Source organism: Bison bison, unplaced genomic scaffold, assembly GCF_000754665.1.
Source record: "Bison bison bison isolate TAMUID 2011002044 unplaced genomic scaffold, Bison_UMD1.0 scf7180017864473, whole genome shotgun sequence".
In the NCBI taxonomy this organism is placed as follows: domain Eukaryota; kingdom Metazoa; phylum Chordata; class Mammalia; order Artiodactyla; family Bovidae; genus Bison; species Bison bison.
Window position 1 is genome coordinate 12422531 of NW_011495034.1, and position 22798 is coordinate 12445328.

Below are 22798 nucleotides of genomic sequence, written 5' to 3' on the forward strand. Positions count from 1 at the left end.
TCACCAGAAACTACTACAACATTGTTCATTGGTTATACTCCAATACAAAATTGAAGGTTTAAGAAATAAAATAAAGAGGTAACAGATCAAGTCAAGAAAAAAATGTCCTTGAGGACAGAATTTTAAAAATCCCAAGCTAAGGAGAACCATGGACTAGCAATATAAAAAAGACTAAGTCAGTCATCCTCTTTTTCTGCAAAAAGCTGTTGATAGAGTGATGACACGTTATATCGAGTTGAATGCCTGATTCAAGTTCTGGTGAGTGCTTGAAGGATTTTACAAAAGTTCTGGCTCTGGCTAATTAATGCAATTTAACCAACTCTTACAGTTAGGGTAACCAATGGAACATTTGTGATAATGATGCACATGAGGCTTATATTGTCTTCAAAACCAGTGTGTTATTTTCTCTTTTCAGAATATTTCATATGATAGCTTAAGTTACTGCCTAATTTAATATTTTTAGAGACATAAGATGTGTCCAATCATTGTTTTATAAAATGTGCCCTTGGATCCTAAATTTGGGCTGCCCTCAGAACATCATGCCGTATACGTGGGCACCATTATGTGAGCATGGATGGTATTCAACAGTGATAAAATTCAATTCTGTTAAAACTGGGCCTTCATATGTTACAACAGGAATGAAGCTATAGGCCTTAAACAGTCACACCGAAAGATAAAACACTGCTCTCGCGCATTTCATTCTTTTAAAAAATGACCACTTTAGAAAGACTCCCAAATGGACTTACTTTATTTTTCTTAAATAGTACTAGTACTCCTTTCCTAACACTTCACTTGAATAAAAAAAATTTTTTTTTACAGGATTAGTGAATACAACCTAATGAAATCAAATCAAGTCAGTTTAACATTGGGGCGTAAACGCTTAGATTTAGTATGACAATTGTCTTCCTTGACTATGATGCAAAATGATGGCCAGGGTGAATGGGGAGGCTCGGCAGAGCAAAATGTTCATAAAGAAGAGCACCTGCTGCTTAGTCTGTGCTTACACAGTTCAAGCAAAGCTGAGAAAGGGTAATTCAATTGGGACTTTATGACAACCAGCCACATTGTATCAGACAAAAATACTGTCTCATTGGTTCAAAGAGATGATCTACACTGGGATCATGATGGGAATAGAGCAAAAACTAGCCTTTTCATGTAATACTTATCAGTATCCAATGGAACACTATTTCATAGAACAGAATCTGGGAAGAGCTGGTGCATGTGTTTTTAGCACATCTGTTGTGGTGGGGACTGATGGTGCTGTGTAAGCAGCATTTGGAAGGGCTAGAGACTGTCTCTTTTGCTCTGTGTTATACCTTCAGCTCCCAGCAATTTTTGCTGTTATACTTTCAGCTTCTAGCAATGCAGGAGAGGGAAGGAAGCCTTTTCTAGCCTCAGCTGTGTGACCTCGGGCAGTTCGTTTGGCTTCTCTGTGTCTTGGCATTTTTTGTGTCTTAAATACAGGGCTGCCAGACAAGGTCCCTTTCAGCCAGAAAATTCTATGGTGCAACTTAAAAACATAAATGATGTTCATTTCAGGTATTACCTATGACCTAGTCTCAGAAATGCCCCAATTTTAACTTTGTATCCCTAATTCCCTTGAGGAAAAGGCAATTCCAAACTGACAGAGCTGTACTTTTTATCCTGTTCCTGATGCTGACAAAGAAAATTGTTTTTGTTTTTGTTTTCCTGCCCTCTGAAACTTTCTGTAGCTTGAGGAATTGGGGTATATTTTAAAGAACTACACTGCTTTAAAAGTGATCCTCTAGAAAGCATTCTGGATCAGTGTTCCCCAGAAGAGCATAGCACTCTGATGAGTAAATGTTGAAGCTTACCGTGTAGGTCTAAAAGGTAATTACCTGTGAAAGTGAAAGTGTTAGTCACTTAGTCGTGCTAGCTCTTTGCGAGTCCATGGACAGTACCTCGCTAGGAATGTCCATGGAATTCTCCAGGCAAGATACTGGAGCGGGTAGCCCTTCTCCAGGGGATCTTTCCAACCCAGGGATCGAACCCAGGTCTCCTGTATTGCAAGCAGGTTCTTGACTGTCTGAGCCACCAGGGACTGCTGCCCAAAGCCCTCCCCTCAAACAAACAAACCAACAAAAAAGATGCATGAGGAGACTGAACTTGACTCTCCCTCATAAAAATATCGAGTATTCCTAATCTACTCTTCAAAGTTTAAGTAACCACGTGTAGGCCTATATGACTAGCTTCACCCAGTAATTTGAAAGCTCTATCTTTCTCTGACTTGGGAGAGAAGGCATAGGCAGGTAGGGGGTGGGGATGGTCCCGGTGGCTCAGGAATGGCCTGACCCACTGAAACTGTCTCTAACAGCTGGTCTGGGGCAGGCAGCTTTAGCCTCCAGCACATGCTCCAAATGGGTCATGACTCCCAGCTTTAAACACAGTCTGCGTGTTTCTGAATTCCTGTAGAATGGGCATGAAAGCTGTGTTTTGCTCCCTTTGTTCACTCAGGAAACATATCTGAAGCACCTTCTATGTGCCACTCTCCTGGGTGTAAGGGAACAAACATGAGTAGGCCGCAGACACTAGGGCGCCCAGGTTCCTGGTTCGCACCATGAGCCACAAACGGCCCGTGTCTTGCCTTGGGCTCACCCACAGAGGCAAGTAACCTGGCGGACTGGAGACTCACCTGCTCCCTGGTGCCTGCCCACGAGCACGTCCGCGCCCGCCATGCAGCCCATCCCCAGGATGCAGACAACGATGCCGATGAAATGCACAGCCTTGTACCGGATCAGCAGGAAGAACCAGGAGAGCAAGATCACCACTGGGATCACAAAGCAGTCCAGGAGCTACGGCAGGCAGGGAGGGAAACAATAGCGGGGAGTTCAGAGGGAAGCTTTCCATTCGACGGAAACTGTGGGAAAAATGATTCTCTCGGCAGAGTTTTTGGGAAGACCCAGAAATGATGAAATTAAAACAGACTCTGAAACAAATGACATGAACTTTACTTAAACCCAAGCCTTGAAGAAAAGCAGAGAAGGTGAATCAATAAGTCAGGCTGGTGGTGAAGATTCTCCTGCCCCCATGGTGTCAGGGCAGCTCAGCTTTCATCTTCCTTAGCACCCAGGCTGACTCCATGGAGACACTCAGACGTGGAGAGAATAGACAGAGCCATTTTAGATGGTCCCAGAACTCTGGAAGCAGATGTGGGAATGGGAGGTGAAGGAGCAGTGGTCATATACTAGTCTATGACCTATTAGGATCTAAACAGAAGTTGAACTTCATTTCTCCCGGAGCTTTCTCCCCACTACCAATAAAAATTACTTTAGTCTGTTTTAATCTGTCACTCTTTATAGGAAAAAAAACCTAAATATAAATACAAATATTAGTCTCAAAAGTTTACAAATACTTAAAAACTACTGTAAAAAAAAAAGTAAAAAAGGAGAGAGAGAAAAGAAAGCAGAGTATTAAGAAATCTTTCATTGCATTTCTTATATATTTTGCACAAATAGTGAGATTCCATCTGACAAGGAAGCCCTAAGAGATGGTGGAGAGTTTGTCCCTGATCATGTAGAAAGAGAACCTGATGGAATGAGAAGACCCCTGTGTTGGGAGCCAAAAGACCTGAATTTGAGTACTAGATCCTTACTTCGAGCAGTATGACCTTGGGCAAACCACAAACTCAGGAAGCCTTAATTTCCTATTTGTATAAATGAAGACTATCTCTAAAGATCATTGTGAAGTTTGAAAATAACCCATGTGAAACCATTTTATAAATTCTGAGGGCCCCAATTCCAGTCTATGCCCTGCTTTCAAACACGATGCTCTGGACTCCACAGAACTGGTTGTCTCGACCACCTTCTGGTAAGATGCAATGACCTCTGGACACTCCATGAGAGGCACATCCATTAGACTCGTGGATGGCTCCCAGGACTCCAGACTCCATGTACTAAACAAGAAAAAATGAGGAACTGGTGATCCGGTCTCAGGGCCCAGTATAGCTCCTCTGCTAGAATCCTAAACAGGTCACCCTACCACCCAGTAACCAGATTCAGGGCAGTGGTCATTAATACCCCTTCCCTTTTACTGTCTACATCCTATGGATCACAAACCAACAGTCCTTCCCTCTTACTGTCTACATCCTGTGGATCGCCAAATTCTGCCAGCTCATCTTCTAAACAACCTCTCAAATCTACTCTTATCACTTCTGCCACATAGACTGGACCAGCATCCTCTCCCACCTGGAGCAAGCCCTTCCTTCCTGCCTCAGGGTCTTCATTCATGCATTTCCTTCCTTCTGGATTGCTCAACCAGTTCTTGAAGACCTGCCTCCTTCTTCAGGCCCACACCTATATAATGCCTCCTCAAACAACCCCTAGGGTCCCTAGGCTAGGTCAGGTTCTAGTCAATGATTACCTTGCATTCTATACCTCTCCTTTAGAGTGTCAATTATAATAATTCACAATTAATATGGAATTATTGCCATAATGTCTGACTTCCCCACTAGTCTGGAGGTCCCTGAGAGCAGGACTACATTTCTAGCACCCAGAGTTCTGCTGGGCTCATGAGATGCATCCAATAATAGTTACTGAACAAATACATACAAGGATTTTTAATAATCAGTAACATCAAAATCCAGTCTCCAAGATTCATTAAAGGCTGAAAAATGTTTGTATATTTCCTAAGCACCCCTGACCATCAGAATAGCTTTTTGGCACTGTAAACAATTCTTGGGATCTTCACTGTCTATAAAGCTTTTTGTGACCTGGACAGACTCTCATGCTTCTCTGTGTTGCAGTCATCTCCTCTGCAGAATGGAGAAAGCAGTCAGAAGAGTAAGTTGTCCCTGAGGTTACTGGGAAATGTTAATACTGAGCTGCACCATGATGGACTAGGGGCTGAGTCCAGAGGTCATAGAACTCTGGGAGGGGATGAGTACAGGGATGAAAGCTGGAGGATTGGCAGTCCAGCATACGGTCCCTCATTACACAGTTAATTGTCAAGTTAATGATAACTACTTGATGTGATAAAATGCTCTTAAGGCAAGTTTTACAACTGGCCTCAAATACCATTTGTTAGGAAATTTGAGTTTGCCAGTGAAAACCCTTCACTGGGCATAAAACAGTTGGTGTTTTGCTTTAAAAATTAGAAATGATTGACTCAACAGTTAAAATATCTAGCTGCATGCTCCACACCTGGGATTTCATTATCTGGCTGCAAGCCCTCAGCCGGTGAAGCTGAAGGCTTCTAGGCTTGAACGGTGGACAGCAAACCAGGCCACCATCCAGTCTTTGAGGAGGGCTCAAGTGAGCTTTTCTGCTTCTCAGTGTCATCAGAAATCCCAAAGCACTCAATTAGTCCTGGCATCTGTTCCCTTAATGAGCTGAGCTAAAAAATCTGTACTATGAGTGTCAGTTGGTCCTATGGGTAGGGAGGACTTTTAGAAAGAAGAGAAGATGAAAGAATACTACAGTACAAGCCAGGGTTTCTGGCACATTTCAGCTGGGAACCTTGGTGCCTAGCATACAGTAGGGATCAATAATGGGTGACTAATGAACCAAAGGATGGATAGGCATTTGGTATCGCTGACTGTCAGAAGGAACATTAGAGGTAACCCAGGCTGCTTCCGGCATTGGGAGTAGGACAGTTCCTCGTTTTGCAGGACAGCCCCATGCTCTCTGCAGGGCATTTAGCATCCCTGGGCTCTGGTCACTAAAAATGTTGTTGTTCAGTCTCTCAGTCTTATCCAACTCTTTGTGACCCCATGGACTGGAGTCCATTCTTCCCTGTCCTTCATCTCTCAGAGTTTGCTCAAACTCATGCTCATTGAGTCAGTGATGCCACCCAACCATCTTATCCTCTGTCGTCTCCTTCTCCTTCTGCCTTCAATCCTTCCCAGCATCAGGGTCTTTTCCAATGAGTCAGCTCTTCACATCAGGTGGCCAAAGTATTGGAGCTTCAGCTTCAGCATCAGTCCTTCCAATGAATATTCGGGGTTGATTTCCTTTAGGATGGACTGGTTTGATCTCCTGTAGTTCAAGAGACTCTCAACAGTCTTCTCCAACACCACAGTTTGAAAACATCAATTCTTTGGCACTTAGCCTTTTTTATTGTCCAGCTCTCAGATCCATACATGACTACTGGAAAAACCACAGCTTTTACTATATGAACCTTTGTAGGTAAAGTAGTGTCTCTGCTTTGTGATATGCTGTTTAGGTTTGTCATTGCTTTTCTTCCAAGGAGCAAGGGTCTTTCAATTTGATGGCTTCAGTCACTGTCCACAGTTATTTTGGAGCCCAAGAAAATAAAATATGTCATTGTTTCCATTGTTTTCCCATCTATGTGCCATGAAGTGATGGGACCAGATGCCATGATCTTAGTTTTCTGAATGTTGAATGATTCAGTTTTCTGAATGATTCTTAGTTTTCTGAATGAGTTTTAAGCCAGCTTTTTCACTCTCCTCGTTCACCTTCATCAAGAGGCTCTTTAATTCCTCTTCACTTTCTTTCATAGGGGTGGTATCATTATGGCAGAAATGTTGAGCAGCTAGTTGCAATTTCGGTATTCTTGCAGGAGATGATCACAGGTCCTTCTGCTCTGCCATCTTGATGATCATGGAAAAGTGGAGACCACTAAAAATAAGTGCTCCTAAAAAAAAAAATGTTCCTATACAGGTGGCACCAGTGGTAAAGAACCCACCTGCCAATGTAGGAGACATAAGAGAAGCAAGTTTGATCTCTGGGTGGCAGAGTTGACACATGGCAACCCACTCCAGTGTTCTTCCTGGAGAATCCCATGGACAGAGGAGCCTGGAGGGCTACAATCCATAGGGTCACAAAGAGCTGGACATGACTGAAGTGACTTAGCACACAGCACACATTTACAAGCGCCCCTCGGAGGCAGTATCTCCCCAGTTTAGAATCACAGAATCCTTTATTTAAAAACAAGATTCAGAAGTTTCAACAAGTGAAGTGACGTGCTCCAGGTCACTCAAACGGCTGATACCAGAGACAATCCTGTCCTGATTTTTTTAAACCATATTTTAATGAAAGTCAGTGACATAAATTGCTACAGGTGGGAGATCACACCACTGTTATTTGTAACTAGAAAGAGAGAAAAAGATACATTTGGGAGTTGCTGTTAGTAAACAGGCTATTATTTTTTTACCGATTTTTGTCTCCAACTTTTCCCCTGTGGCTTTATCACATAAAACATACTGACAAAATAATTTTCCAATAGATTTCTGGTAGCTTAACTCCTTAGCAAAGTGGTTGTTAGAGTAATAATAGAGAGCAGCATTGTAACATATGCTCACAACTGGGACTGCTAAAGCAGAAAAAGAAGCGAAAACCTCGTAGATTTACCTTTCTTTGCATACATTTCTACATCCAAATGGAAATTATAAAATATCAATACCAAAAAATAAACAAATGAATACTATTTCATAACCGTCTTACAACTCTGAAAAATCTCAAAGAATGTGAAGAACTTTAGAAAGAGAAGTTCATTACCTCTTAGATTTATATAGTATCATTCCCCTCTAAAGATACAAGCTAGTTTTGCTCTTCTATGTCAGTAATCCTTAAGTGATACCTGCCAGTGAGGTCTACAACCCCAAGTTATCTGATTCCATTGATGAGGTACTGAGGCACACCATGCTTAGTGGCTGAAACAAATTCTCTGAAGTTATTACGATAATACCCGGATTATTTTTATTTTGAGCTTGGTAGTCTTAAATATTTCCTTAGGATAGATTCCTGGCTGGAAACTACAGAGTTAAAGTTTGAATTTTCCTTGTGGCTCAGATGATAAAGAATCTGCCTAAAATATAGGTGGTTTGTGTTTGAACCCTGGGTTGGAAAGATCCCCTGGAGAAGGGAATGGCTACCCACTCTAGTATTCTTGCCTGGAGAATTCCATGGACAGAGGAGGTTGGTGGGCTACAGTCCATGGGATCACAAAGAGTCTGACATGACTGAGTGACTAACACACACACACACAAAGTATACATTTTAAAAAACTATGGATGCATATTGCCTTTTTTTCCCCAGGAAATTAGTGGCTACTTGAGCTTCCCTTGTGGCTCAGATGGTAAAGCGTCTGCCTACAATGTGGGAGACCCGGGTTCAACCCCTGGGTCAGGAAGATCTCCTGGAGAAGGAAATGGCAACCCACTACAGTATTCTTGCCTGGAAAATCCCATGAATGGAGGAACCTGGTAGGCTATAGTCCATGGGGTCAAAAAGAGTCAGACATGACTGAGCGACTTCAGTTCAGTTCAGTTCAGTTCAGCTGCTCAGTCGTGTCCGACTCTTTGCGACCCCATGGACTGAAGCACGCCAGGCTTCCGTGTCCATCACCAACACCCAGAGTTTGCTCAAACTCATATCCATCAAGTCGGTGATGCCATCCATATATCTCATCCTCTGATGTCCCCTTCTCCTCCTGCCTTCAGTCTTTCCCAGCATCAGGGTCTTTTCCAGTGAGTCAGTTCTTCACATCAGGTGGCCAAAGTATTGGAGCTTCAGCTTCAGTCCTTCCAATGAATATTCAGGACTGATTTCCTTTAGGATTGACTCCTTATTTGTTTTACTTACTTGTCCACTTACTACTTAGTAACTACTTACTACTTAGTGAGAGAGTCATTTCCTACGCAGGTTGATAAGGAGTCTAGAGGTCCTCAAAGAGAGAGGGGTCTGGAATTCTCAAGAAGGAAGAAAGGACAAATCTTTTTTTTCTTTCTCTACATTCCTTAGGATTATATAACAAGGATGTATCCTGCCTGAGGACAGTCTCTGGATTACACCTTCTGGCTAATTCTGTTCTCTTAAAATGTAAATTATGGGAGTAGGTCTGGTGAGGTCTTTACAATCTCCAGACATTCTTTGGATTCATTGGAGAGTATATAACTTCATTGCTAACACTAGCAAGCCGGTACTCTTTCTGCCCCCTTCTGATGCGTATGTCAGAAGCTTTCTCTATCTCCTTTATACTTTAATAAAACTTTATTACACAAAAGCTCTGAGCAATCAAGCCTCGTCTCTGGCCCTGGATTGAATTCTTCTCCTCCCGGGGTCAAGAATCCCGGTGTCTTCGCGTGATTCAACAACAACCTTCCATTAGTAAGTACTTACTTGTCCACTTACTACTTACTACTTAAGTGGCTACTTACTTGTCCACAATTAGCAGACAAATACAAACTAAGATGAAAGAATTTCATTTGCTTTGCAAAGTAAAAATAGGTATTCCCAGTTTGTACTTATAGATGTAAAAACTCAGCATGGCTTGTAACTTATCATCAAAATATGAGCCTTAAATACCTTCGGAAAAGCTGACAATAGCATTATGTTTTCACTCTGATAAAATGTCTGTATTTAGAGGCTGTATTTTGGGTCTAAATTGCTCCATGTACTGTTTTCTCCTTTAATATTGGATGCTTGTGGTCATGTCTCCTCACCTTTGGATTCTATCTGGCAGAAAATAATAGCTTGATCCATGTGGAACGGTCATTTTTGTAGGTAAAAAAAATGACAATTTCAATATTGACAATTTCACATAGTTCACCTAAGAGATGCAAGGAACCAAGTAGAGATGAGACCCCACACTGTATTAACTTTAGACTTGGATTACAGAAGCAGTGTTGCCTCCTATCTCCCACTCCAATTTTAATTTAGCTTAAAATTTCTTATGGGCTTCCCACGTGGCTCAGTGGGTAGAGAATCCACCCCCAATGCAGTAGACACAGGAGACTTGGGTTCAGTCCTTGGGACAGAAAGATCCCCTGGAGGAGGGTATGCCAATCCACTCTAGTATTCTTGCCTGAAGAATCCCATGTACAGAGGAGTCTGGTGGGTTACAGTCCACTGGGGTTGCAAAAAGTCGGACACGACTGAGCATGCATGCAAACTTTCTTAGGCAGATATACTGGAGTAAAGGGTCCTCAAGTCTTGGACCCTGTCTCAGGGGTCCTTCCAGCAAAGAACAGTTGTTACCGATCCATAAAGCAGGCAAAAATGAAAGAATTTGAAGACAGCTTGTTTCCTCCTTTTTGTTTAAGGCACGTCTGAAGCGACTTAGCAGAGAAAGCAGAGAGAGAGAGAAGGCATACCACCACCACCAAGTGGTAAAGTCCCCCGCTGGATACTGAATTAGCTATTTCCCGTCTGGCTGGAGCAAGAAGGAATGGGCAGAGAGGAAGAGACTCCTCCCAGTGTCCCAGCATCGGAAGGGAATGAATGTCTTCCCTGGCCTCCTGGGTGGTATGACAGGGAGAGGAGAAAAGTCCCTCGACGTTCCTTCCCTACCTCCACTTGGTTTGGGTGACATCTATCTTCACATAAAAGTTCTTGATTGAAAATCTACACATCATAGTATTAGGCGTGAAAATCTCTGGAAGAAGAAAATCAGAATCTATACAAATAAAATGTTAATAATGGCTATCTTTGAATAGGATCACTGAGACTTCATACATCCCTCCCCCAAATTCTCTGTGGTTTCCAAATTTCCTCTCGTGTGCATATAGTACTTTCAAAATACATAAAACAACACCTGTTATGAGAGTGTAAACAATCTACAAGAGTCAGATCAGTCTTTCTCTAAGGAAGCAAACGGTTTGAAAAAACAAAAAGTCATACAAATATGCCCCAATACCCAACTGCTCCCATCCCAGGAGAGCATAATGAGGAGGTGACCTCATCCCTCTTTCTAATTCTCTCCACCCAAAAGAGACTCCTCCGCCCGCCTTCAGTTCCTCATTAACACTCCCCTCCGGCTACGCACAGGGCTCAGCGTTCTGCACGTGGCCCAGCTGTCAGAGGCTAAACCTGAGGCAACTGGTAGGTGATTCCAGGAAAGAGAACATTTCCTCTCTCCCTGCCTCTGCTCCTAATTGGCAATCCTCCCATGTTTCTAAAAGTGATGTATATTATAAATTCATCTCCGGTGAGTAAAACTGAATCCTTAACAGGGAAGGATCTTAAAAAAGACAAACTTCAGTAACAGACACAACAAAAGTCCTCTTTTAGCTGACAGTCCAGCTGAAGAGAGCGGGATATAATTTGGGAAATGCACACTCACACGCAGTCAAGAACAATTTGATTCAGGGGCCTCGACATGCAGCCAGGCCAGAAGCATTTGAAAACTCAAATACAGTTCCAGGGAGCAGTATTTTTCATCTGGAACAGACTTCTCTGGTAGATACCCTGACCTCCTCCACCCACACCAGATATTTTTCTTTCGAGGACTGTTGTATTCATAACATCTCGACCCTCACTAACCCCAAACCTTAGGACTTAAAGTTTAGGTATTACTGCCTTAAAATGTCCATAATGGATGAAGCCATGTTTCCATCAAGTTGCCCAGGAGATCTGAACTAATAAAACGTGTCATTATGATGACTATATGACAGTCATTTCCCAGCAAATGTCCTATTTTCAGAATTTAGAAAGAGATTTTCACTAAACTATCTTTCTTGTTTCTATTGATAAGGATTTCAATGTGTGAATTTTATGTTTCTTTGTGTAATTCATCAGAACTTCCTACTTGTTAAAAATATCTTATTTTACTTTTACGGCCTCAACTCTTAAAGACAAAAGAAAGATACCACCATGCACTAAAAATCTAGGTGACCACTGGAGCATCTCTTTAGGTGTTCAGTCATAGTGTGATTCTTTGAGACTCCATGGACTGTAGCCTGTCAGGCTCCTCTGTCCATGGAATTCTCTAGGCAAGAACACTGAACTGGGTAGCCATCTCCAGGGGGTCTTCCCAACCTAGGGATCAAACCCGGGTCTCCTGCATTGCAGGCAGATTCTTTACTGTCTGAGCCACCAGGGAAGCCTGTATCTTCTGTGGTCATCTAAAAATCTGGGACAAGCACCTAAAGATACAGGTAATTAGGAAGATACGTGCTCTCTAGCTCTGCTGCATGGAAATCTTTCTTGGGTGAGAGTGGAGCTTTCCCACAGGAAAAACTCCCACAAGTGAGCATCACTAGAGCTTTAATCAGATTTAAAAACAAGCTCTGAGTGTCAAACTGGATTCTAAAAGCAGAAAGCAAGAAATTAACATTTCCTGAATGCCTATCATATACCATAGGTGCAAGGCCAGTTCTTTCCCCCCATTTTACAGATGAGGAAACAGTGCTAAAGATAACAGGTAACTTACTTGAAGCCCCATAACAGAGTCAGAGCCAGTGTGTGGTCCCAGGTCTGCCCTTCTCACACAGACTGAGCTTAAGCAGGCAAGGTCTAGGTGCCGTGCTGTGCTTAGTCGCTCAGTTGTGTCCGACTCTTGGTGACCCCATGAACTCTGTCTATGGAGATTATTCAGGCAAGAATACTGGAGTGGGTTGCCATGCCCTCCTCCAGGGATCAAACCCAGGTCTCCTGCATTGCAAGCAGATTTTTTAACCATCTGAGCCACCAGGGAAGCCCTCTAGGTGAAGTAGAAAGTACATAAGATCCAGTTCTTATAACAACAGTCTAGGCTGGCTCAGCCTCAACTCAATGGAGCAGGTTTGTACGTTCTCTCTTATGTCGAGAGCCCTCTAGGAGAGAGGCAGACTCCTAGAGTACTGAAAAAATAATCACTAGTTGTCTGCATTTCTCATACGAAAGAAGGTGAACGGTATAAGAAAAGTGTATGAGAATCAGAACTGTTTCTTTTTAGTGATGGGTTTCTGATACTGTGTAGCTACCTTGAGTGCTTTGGAGAAGTGCTTGCCTTAAGTCATTCAAGCACTATGAACTCGTATTTCTTATTTATGGAATTCATGAACATAAGAACATGAACAATAACATTAAAGAAAGTACACATTTCAAAGCACATATTGAAGGAAATGAACGTTTTCTGATAAAATATTAATTTCCCATTAATTTTGCATTACTCGTGATTCTTCCCAGCATTAAAACAGCAGGGAGAAACAATTTCAAAAGCTAGAGGAAAGAATCGTGTACCTTTGGGGATCTATCTCTAGGTCTAACTCAACTATTCCAGGTTTTATTTAAAAAAAAATGTGAATGTTACCTTATACTTGTCACTGGGCTTCCTTGGTGGCTCAGATGGTAAAGAAGGTGCCTGCAATGCAGGAGACTCAGGTTTCATCCCTCGGTTGGGAAGATCCCCCTGGAGATGGGATCCCCCTGGAGAATTCCACCAGAGGAACCTGGTGGGCTACAGTCAGCAGGTATTTATTTACTGCTTACTGCATGCTCAGCATTGCTACAGGTGCTGGGCATGACCCAAACACTCTATATGGAGATTCAAGTAGACAAATGTCGATAGACACACAGGTCTCTCCTCCGGTTCATGGCCAGTGTCTTCCCTTAAGGACTTCCTGGCACTGAAGGAGATTCTGCCCTCTGTCCCTTAGGACCTTCCCTCCCTGCACTCCTCTTGGGTCCCCACCCTGCTCTCGCTGCTGCCTGTTTTCCTTCACCATATAGACACGCCCAGTCTCACCCTCAATGCCCAATTGCTCCGCAGCTTTTTATCTTTCCCTCTTCACAGCCAGGCTTCCTGAAAAATTAATCTACAGTCTGTTTCTTGTATCTGGGCCCCATCCATTCCTCAAGCTGCATCGATATCGACAATGGCTTTTGCCGTGATGACCAAAGCTTGACTGCAAGTTCACTTTGGACTAAACTTTTCTGCAGCACTTGGCGTTATTAACTACTGTGCCCTTGAGTCCCCCTCTTTCCTGTTTCTTTTTCCTCCTCCCTCTCTGGCACTTCCGTCTGACTTCTTGTGGATTTATTTTATTCTTTCTGTCCCTTATAGTTGGTGTGTTTGAGGTTCAGTCCTTAGCTCTCCCATTTCCATTTTCTAGGTACTCTCTGGTTCTCACCCAACTCTGACTTCCTTTCCTGCCAAACTACTTGAGAAGAGTTGCATTCAGCCACGGTCTCCATCTCTTTGATATCCATTCAACCTCTCAACTCAAGGCAGTCTGGGTTCTGTTGCCCAAACACCATCAAAATTGCTCAAAAACACAGCCCCTGTTTCTGAACCAGGCAGAGACATCGCAGTCCTTCCCTTACCCAGTGCAGCATCTGATGTTCTCTCCTTCTGCTGGCTCTTACCTGCCACGCCTGCCTCTGCCTCCCATTTCTTCTCTCATGGTTCCTGTGTTCCTGGTCTGTGGGCCCCTAGATCTACTCTTACCTTCTCAAATGCTATCTTCTCAGGACTTTGTCATAGTGTCTCATCTCAACTCTCTACATTTACCCTGCAAGATTTCACCTATTTGTTCTGGCTTGAAAAGTCGTGTCTATACTGGTGACTCCCAGATCTGCATCTCCAATCTGGATCCAGCTCTACACTCCAGAGCCATGCAACCTCCTGATGATCAGGTGTGGAGGTACCAGGAATGCCTACCGCTCAGCATGGCTCACCCAGGTGCCCAGACTGCTCCTCCCTCACCTGAGTCTTCCCTGGGTGAATGGAATCACTAGGAACTTAGCATGTCTGGTGCTGAGGGGGTCACTCCTTCCTTCTTAAGATAACAGTCTTGGCTTGCTTCCAGATTCTCCTCTTAGCACATTGTTCCCCTTGCAGCCTACTTTCTTCCATTTATATTCACTCCACTGGTGATCTAAGCAGACCATGACTTTCAGCACCTTCTATAGGAAATGACTTCAGATCCTTCCAATCCCACCTCTCTCCTGAACCAGAGACACAAACCTAGTTGCCTCTACTGAACTCTGCTTGGATGCTCACAGGAAGCTCAGACCTGCACAGCCAGACAGAACCCTTGACTTCCTGCTCCACACCAGCTAGTCTCCAGTCTTGTTCATCTCATCCCATGACACAACCCAGCAGCTCAGGCCATCAATTAAAGCATCATTCTTAACTTTTCCTGTTCTGTCAGACTTTCCCCATGACTCTTCCTTTTCTCTCAAACTTTCCCCATTCCTCCATTTAAACATTTAGAAAATCCTGATGGCTTTGTCTTATCAATGTACCTGACTATCCCTAATCACCTCCACAGTTGGCAGTTGGCTTCAAGTTCCCATTACCACCAATTTCCTTTCTTTTCTTTTCTTTTTGGCCACCTGCTTGACATGCAGGATCTTATTTCCCAGACCAGAGATTGAAGCCGTATACCCCGCAGTGGAAGCTCAGTGTCAACCCCTGGACCAGGGATTTCCCCTGCCCCCACCATCAGCTTTCAGTTGTGGCCTCCTGACTGTCTAAGCAGATTGATTCGTCCTCCTATGTAATCAATCCTCTGTGAGCAGCCACGGCCAGAGCAATCTCAAAATAGAAATTAGTTCACGTCAATCCCCTGCTCTGAACATGCTAATGATTTTCCTTAGAACAAAGTCAAACTCCTTGCCTTGACTTACACAGTCCTAGCATCTGGCCCCTCCCTCCTTCTCAGTGTCATCTCTTACTATTATTAACCCCGTTCACTCCTTCCATTTCTTAAATATGCGTGCTTAGGACTCTCACCCTTGTGCTGTTCCCCGCATATCTTTACATATCTCACTCCCCTGCATTCTAGTGGGAGAGACAGAATAAAAACTAAGCATGACTTGGCAGGGAAGCATCATGAGGGTAAGAGTCCTGTCTTCTTCATGCTATATGTCTAGCATCATGGAAAAGTATATCTAATATGTGCTGTGCTGTGCTAAGTTGGTTCAGTCATGTCTGACTCTTTGCAACTTTATGGACTGTACCCCACCAGCCTCCGCCATCGATGGGATTCTCCAGGCAAGAATACTGGAGTGGTTTGCCATGCCTTCCTTCAGGGGATCTTCCCAACCCAGGGATTGAACTTGTTCTTGTCTCTTACATTTCTTGCATTGGCATTTGGGTTCTTTACTACTAGTGCCACCTGGGAAGCCCCTTACTTATAATATAGGCTCAATAAATATTCGCAAAATATTTGAGTGACTAAAATAGATTGATCCTTCTTTTTCACCCACACATTAAATAAGTTACCAAATGCTGTCTGTTTAGCCACCTAGATATCTCTAGAATCCCTTGTCCTGTCCTGTCTGCCCCTTCCTCGTTAGGACATGTGACTCTTTCTAAACTGTACCTCTTGTCATGCCATTCCTACACTAGCAACATTCAAGGTTAAGCCCAAACTCTCTGATGTGTCTTATAAGCCCCTTTGTGATTTGTCACCAGTTACCTCTTCATTCTCTTCTTTGACTATGTCTTTCTTCAAAATGCCTTCAAGCTAAGACATTTTTAGTTCCTTAACATGCTATGGTCTTCTCATGTCTATTTCTTCTTGGCTCACTCAAGTTTTCTTTCAGAACTCAGACAATACTTCCTCCAGGAAGCTCTCTCTCATTTCCTAAGTAGAGATCAGACACCCCCTTCAGGGTCTCCCGGAGAAAGAAATGGCAACCCACTCCAGTATTCTCACCTGGAGAATCCCATGGACAAAGGAGCCTGGTGGGCTCCAGTCCATGGGGTTGCAAAGAGTCGGACACGACTGAAGAGACTTAGCACAGCACATCGGGGTCTCCCACTGATCTCTGTATTATCAAATTGTACTTATCACGCTAAAACACAAACACCTTCCATAAGGAGACGACTTCTCCTCCCTTACACTCAGTTACCTCCTGCAGCTGGGATGGTGATTAGTATACAGTAGGGTCCCTTAAGTAGTTTGTTAATTCCTTCCAAAATACTTATGGAGCATCTTCCAGATGCCAGCTGCTATCCTGGGAAATAAAAAATCTAGGTAATAAAGAACCCCCCCGCCATGGGGGTTTGTAATCTTGGGAAGAAGAGACAAACAAGGAATATATATTGTAAGTCGATAATAAGAACTACGGAGAAAAATAAAACAGGGGAGGGAGTGTTGAATGGGGCAGGATATTGCGATTTTTAACCAGTGGTCAGGAAAGAACTCACTGACCCCTAAGCAAAGTCCAGAGGTGCTTATTCCATTTGCAGATAGTAAATGTTGAACGAATGAATAAATTGTGAGTGAATAATTTTGATTTATCTGAGCCACTTAGGGGAGATTTGTTGCCGCTGAGGTAAAGGGTAGTGTCTAAAGCTGCGATTTGACCTGATTTCATTCAAAAGGAGCTGCAGCTGAGCGTCCTGCGCAGTTGCTAGTTGCCTCATCATTCTCTGGCCCAGATGGTGTCTCAACTCCTAATCTGGTCATGGAGCCCCCTAACTTGATGGCCCCAGAAAATGCACAGGCACACTCTGTCTTCTGGTTCAAGGGCTCTTGAATTGGAAATGGCCCCAGCCTCGAAGATGGAAACAAGAGGGAAGACAGGAAGAAAAGGGACAAAAATAAATCCTGCTATTTTCTCATATGTTGGTGTTTTTATGAATTCTCATTGTCTGAGTCTTAAAAAGTCTGACAGCTTTAAGACTGCACCCTTCAGTCTGAAAGTGGCTCACAGGATTTTACTGACTCGTGATTTACGAACAAACACATCCCTCCAAATGCACTGCCGAAGGAAGCAGGCTGTGCATGCTTTTCCTTTAAGGGCAAGGCCATGCTCTCACTTTAACCATTATTACAGGTAAATTGTGTACAGTGATTGAGTCATAATGAGAAGTTCTCTAAAAGCAAGCAGGGGAGTATGCTCAGATGCATTTACTTGTGGCAGACAGCACCGAAGTGCTCCTCTAAGGAGCCCATCCAGGTGGCATTGGAAGCGCTCTTTTCTCAAAGGATGAAAACACCAACACAGATGGGCAAGAGAAGCCTGCTTCGGCTTCCATGCTCAGGTTCTTTTTGGAGAAAGCCCTGCAAAGTTCAACGCCTTCAAATATGCTTGGGAGTGGGGTTGGGGGAGGAATTACACACTATCTCCAACTGTATTTGTTTCCTATTGCTGCTGTAACAAATGACCATACATGGAGTGGCTTAAAACAATACAAATTCATTATCTTACAGTTCTGGTGATGATATCCCTCTAATGATAGAAAGTGTAAAGGAACTGAAGAGTCTCTTGAAGGTGAAGGAGGAAAAAGCTGGCCTGAAACTCAACATTCAAAAAACTAAGATTACGGCATCTGATCCCATCACTTCATTTCAAATAGAAGCAGAAAAAGTGGAAACAGTGACAGATTTTATTTTCTTGGGCTCCAAAATCACTGAGGACATTGACTGCAGCCATGAAATTAAAAGATGCTTGCTCCTTGGAAGGAAACCTATGACAAACCTAGACAGCATATTAAAAAGCAGAGATATCACTTTTCTGACAAAGGTCCATATAGTCAAAGCTACAGGACTACCGGTTTCTCTAGCAGTCATGTACGGATGTGAGAGTCGGACCATGAGGAAGGCTGAGCACCAAAGAATTGATGCCTTTGAACTGTGGTGCTGTGGTGAGTCCCTTGGACTGCCAGATCAAACTAGTCAATCCTCAAGGAAATTAACCCTGAATATTCACTGGAAGGACTAATGATGAAGCTAAAGCTCCAACCCTTGACCACCTGGTCAAAGAGCTGACTCATTGAAAAAGACCCTGATGTTGGGAAAGATTGAGGGTAGGGGAAGAAGGGGGGTGACAGAGAATGAGATGGTTGGACAGCATCACCAACTCAACGGCCATGAATTTGGGCAAACTTTGGAAAACAGTGGAGGATGGGGGAGCCTGGTGCGCTGCAGTCCATGGGGCCACAAAGAGTCGGACGTGACTTGGAGACTGGACAACATAGTTCTGGAGATCAGAAATACTAAAACAAAGACAATGCCTGGCCGGTGTTCTCTCAGGAGACACTAGAGCAGAATCCCTTTCCCTGCCTTTTTTCCGGTCCTGGCTTCTGGTGGCCGCCTGCATTCCTCGGGTTTGCATCTCCTTCCTCCATCTTCAAAGCTAGGAGTGTAGCATTTTCAAATCTCTCTCACTCTTTGACTTTTGATTCCATTGTCACAACTCCTGGCATCCCTGACCTCTGCTCCTTTCTTCAAAGAACTTCTGTGATTACAACGGGGCCACTCAGATAATTTGTAATAACCACATCATCGTAACTTCATTAATTTGATCACACCTGCAGAGTCCCCTTTGTGTTAAAACAGTGTAACATATTGTAAAGTAATGTGTTTATGTATTACAGGGATTAGAACATCAATATCTTTGTGGGGCCTTTATTCTGCCACTATACCAGCTATGTTCATGCATAATGAAAAGTGTGTTTTGAAAATAATGAGGATTTTTTTTTAAGGAAAAGGAAATTGTTGCTTATTGAGCAGGGTGTGCAGTTGTTTACATACCTAATCTTTAACACACTGGAATTCATTCATCTGAACATGGTTGTCATTCAAGGTAGTCACTTTGAAGGTCATGGGTGTATTTTAATGAAGTTCTTGTTGCTCAAGAACTTGTTTGAACTCTTTGAAATTGCCTTCAGAACACTCACTGGCATATCCTTAATGGAAGCAACCGCTCATTCTTTGAGATCGAGATTTATTTTTTGGAAAGAAGCAAAATGCTAGATTAAGCTAGATAATACTTTCTAGACTCAAAAGGAGGATAAATTATAAAGAAACCTGCATAACTTAAGATTGGCTCTGAAGATTTTAAAAGAGAAATTATAACATATTTTGAACACTGACAGTCACATCAGAATAAGTATATAATAATAAAAGATAAGCACTTTGAATATTGATTTGAATGTATAAAGTTTTGCTATTTAATAGACTACTTTGTTTACATTGTATATAGTAAAATATCATTATATTGAGGACAGTTTTATTTGAAAAGTAAAGAGAATTTTTATATAAACAGATGTTTCTAATGAAACTATTTGGAGTTTGCTTACTCTTAACTCTCATGATATGTTGCCTAATTATGGAAGCTATTTGTTACAAACTAGCTCTTTTCAAGTCCATTATCTTTCATATTGTGTTCTCTAATTAAATCCTTTATAGGCTATAGTATCGTGCTTTAAAATGATCCAAAACTAGATCATTGGTTTAAAAAAAATCCTCAAGTCCTGTGCCCAACCCAGGAAATCACTGACTTTCTCTTTCATCTTACTAATGATCTTTAAAATTTCAGGATCCACGTATGAGAAAATTATCAGTGATGTTATTTATAGAATTTTGCTTCAAGGAAGTTGGGAAGGATGACTTAAAACCATGATTCTAAATTCTTATGAAAAAATTTCTTATCTATAAAAATCACTTAAAAGGCCAAATGAATACATTCAGCCAATGAACATACCCTAACTGGCAAGATCTTAAAGCATGACTAATTGGAACATTCTGACTTTAGAAAATTTAAAATTAGCTTGTATCAAGGCTTATAAGTCATAAATTTCTGAAGCAGGAAAAATTTGAGTTTTAAAATTTTATTTATTTTGCCATTAGAAAACTTGTGTACAATGCTAAACTTTCTTTCTCTCTCTATCTTGGTTTCTGTCCTTCTCTGTCTTTATACACACACACACACACACACACATAAATTCCTTACCATTGATTAAAACTGCCCATTCGTACAATCATTTGCCCACAGTTCTACCAGTTGTATTCTGTAGATGCCAGTCACATTCAGAAGGTCTCAGGCCGTCAGTGGTTAACAGATGAACCACTGAGCATAAAACAGCTTTGAGGGCAGCCCAGCCTGGACCTCCTGTATCTTCTTACCGGCTGGACCTTCCGTATCTTCTCACCTGTCCTATTCATCCTCACCCACCAAATACACCAGGCTGGGCAATCTGGCCACTAGGTCTGAAAACTACGAATATTTGTGTGTGGTGTAATACTGGACTGTTGGGCTTCCCTGGTGGCTCAGTGGTAAAGGATTCTCTTGCCAATGCAGAAGACGTGGGTTCAGTTCCTGGATAGGGAAGATCTGGAGAAAGAAATGGCAACACACTCAAGTATTCTTGCCTTAGAAACCCCATGGACAGAAGAGCCTGGTGGGCTATAGTCCATGGGGTCGCAAAGAGTCGGCACACAAGAATACCTAAGGAAACAAATATGAGTTATTATTCATAGCACAAAATGATTTTTCGATTTACAAGAAATACTCTGTACATTTCCAAGTATGTTAAAATATAAATTATTCATAGAAAGTTATTTGGAGGTTATTACTTCAGGAACATGTTCACTGCTGAAAAGGGGTACCATTGTACCATAGGAGAAATTTTTCTTGATTTTACATGTCAAGCAACAGCATTCCAGGGCTTTAAGGTGTGTTTAGCCTCTGGTACTGTGAAAACATTCCAAATCGGATATTACCGTATTTTCTTGTACGATTTCCCTTGATATTTTCACTCTTGAACAGAGCAGGTTAGGAGAATTTTGTGTGTACCTGGCAGCAATCTCATTAATCTTTATGAGATTTCACCTCTACTGACTGGCAAATGGTCCCATCTGAGGTAACACAGTCATCAGTCAGTGGCAAAGCTAATTGGAATGTGGATTTCCATAAACTTCTCCTTGTGTCTCAAGCAGGTTCTTTCCCCTAGATCGCTTTGCACGCAACTGTGAATTTTTTCATTGCTCTTCTTAAATTTGCTGTACAAGAGTGAGAGTGTAAGAGAGGATGGAGTGGTTTAGGCAACGTGTCTCTTTTTAACTTTTTTTCCCTTAAACTGGATCAATGGACAGAATATGTGAAGTGAAAATTATGGGAGTAAAAGGAGTTGGTATTTAATGAGCATCTACTACATTTTGGAGGCGTTGCTAAAGCAGGTGCAACACTGATTGGCAGACTGGCTGTCACATGGATCTCAGACAAGTCTGAGAATGTCAGAAGAGCAGAGACAGGTCTCTTTGTAGGAAAGACAGAGGAAATTTACTGAGAAAGGTGCTAGAGTCTGCTTAGGAGATGATGGCAGGATCAGACAACATCAGGTGTTATTATTTGTTGCATTATTTTTGCCTTAGAGCTGGTAGAGAAACATGGACTATAGGATGTTATATTTGCATACCCACAACTGCAGCAGGAGACTGGTTTTTTTAATTTTTTTAAATTTATTTTTAATTGGAGGATAAATTGCTTTACAATGTTGTGTTGGTTTCCACCATACGACAGCATCAATAGTTGTAAGTACACATATATCCCCTGTCTCTGGAACCTCGATCCCCAAATAAGAGGGGAAACTCGTGTTCAGAGAGAGAGAGAACAAACACATGAGGGCATTTCACTATTTTAGAATCCTCTACATAAGCCAGGGGAGCTGACAATCATCAGGGAGTCAAGTTGTCTAGTTTTACTGCTAGATTCATGTTGTCAGTAAAGCCCACTGAAATGTGTCCTCCAGAGTCTTTTCTGAAAACCAGTGGATTCAGTCATTCCACCTCTGTAATCCCACAGTATTTTCTGTATAGATCCATTTTGCTGCCTTTCCTGTAATTTGTTTACAGATCTTTCTTCCAGTAAATGCTTTTGAACTGTGGTGTTAGAGAAGACTTTTGAGAGTCCCTTGGACTGCAAGGAAATCCAACCAGTCCATCCTAAAGGAGATCAGTCCTGGGTGTTCATTGGAAGGACTGATGTTGAGGCTGAAACTCCAATGCTTTGGCCACCTGATGTGAAGAGCTGACTCACTGTAAAAGACCCTGATGCTGGGAAAGATTGAGGGCAGAAGGAGAAGGGGATGACAGAGGATGAGATGGTTGGATGGCATTACCGACTCAATGGAGATGGGTTTGGGTGGACTCCGGGAGTTGGTGATGGACAGGGAGGCCTGGCGTGCCATGGTTCATGGGTTCGCCAACAGTCAGACACCACTGAGCAACTGAACCGAACTGAACTTCCAGTAAAATAGGATAAAATTTTTTGGAAATTTACTTTTCCCTCTTAAATCATGCCCCATCCACCTTCTAACTATAAAACTGAGCCATGAGGAATTCAACAGCAGGTGACTATAGAACAGAGAGGTCACTGAT

General features: G+C 42.5%; 1 protein-coding gene across 1 annotated transcript in view; it reads right to left on the minus strand.

Moving 5' to 3' along the window:
- Positions 1–22798, minus strand: part of SLC35F1 (solute carrier family 35, member F1) — a 167707-nt gene that overhangs the window by 53773 nt on the left and 91136 nt on the right. The window contains exon 3 of the mRNA XM_010861806.1: positions 2654–2813. Within this exon, the coding sequence (XP_010860108.1) occupies positions 2654–2813 (160 nt within the window). The remainder of the gene's footprint in view (positions 1–2653; positions 2814–22798) is intronic.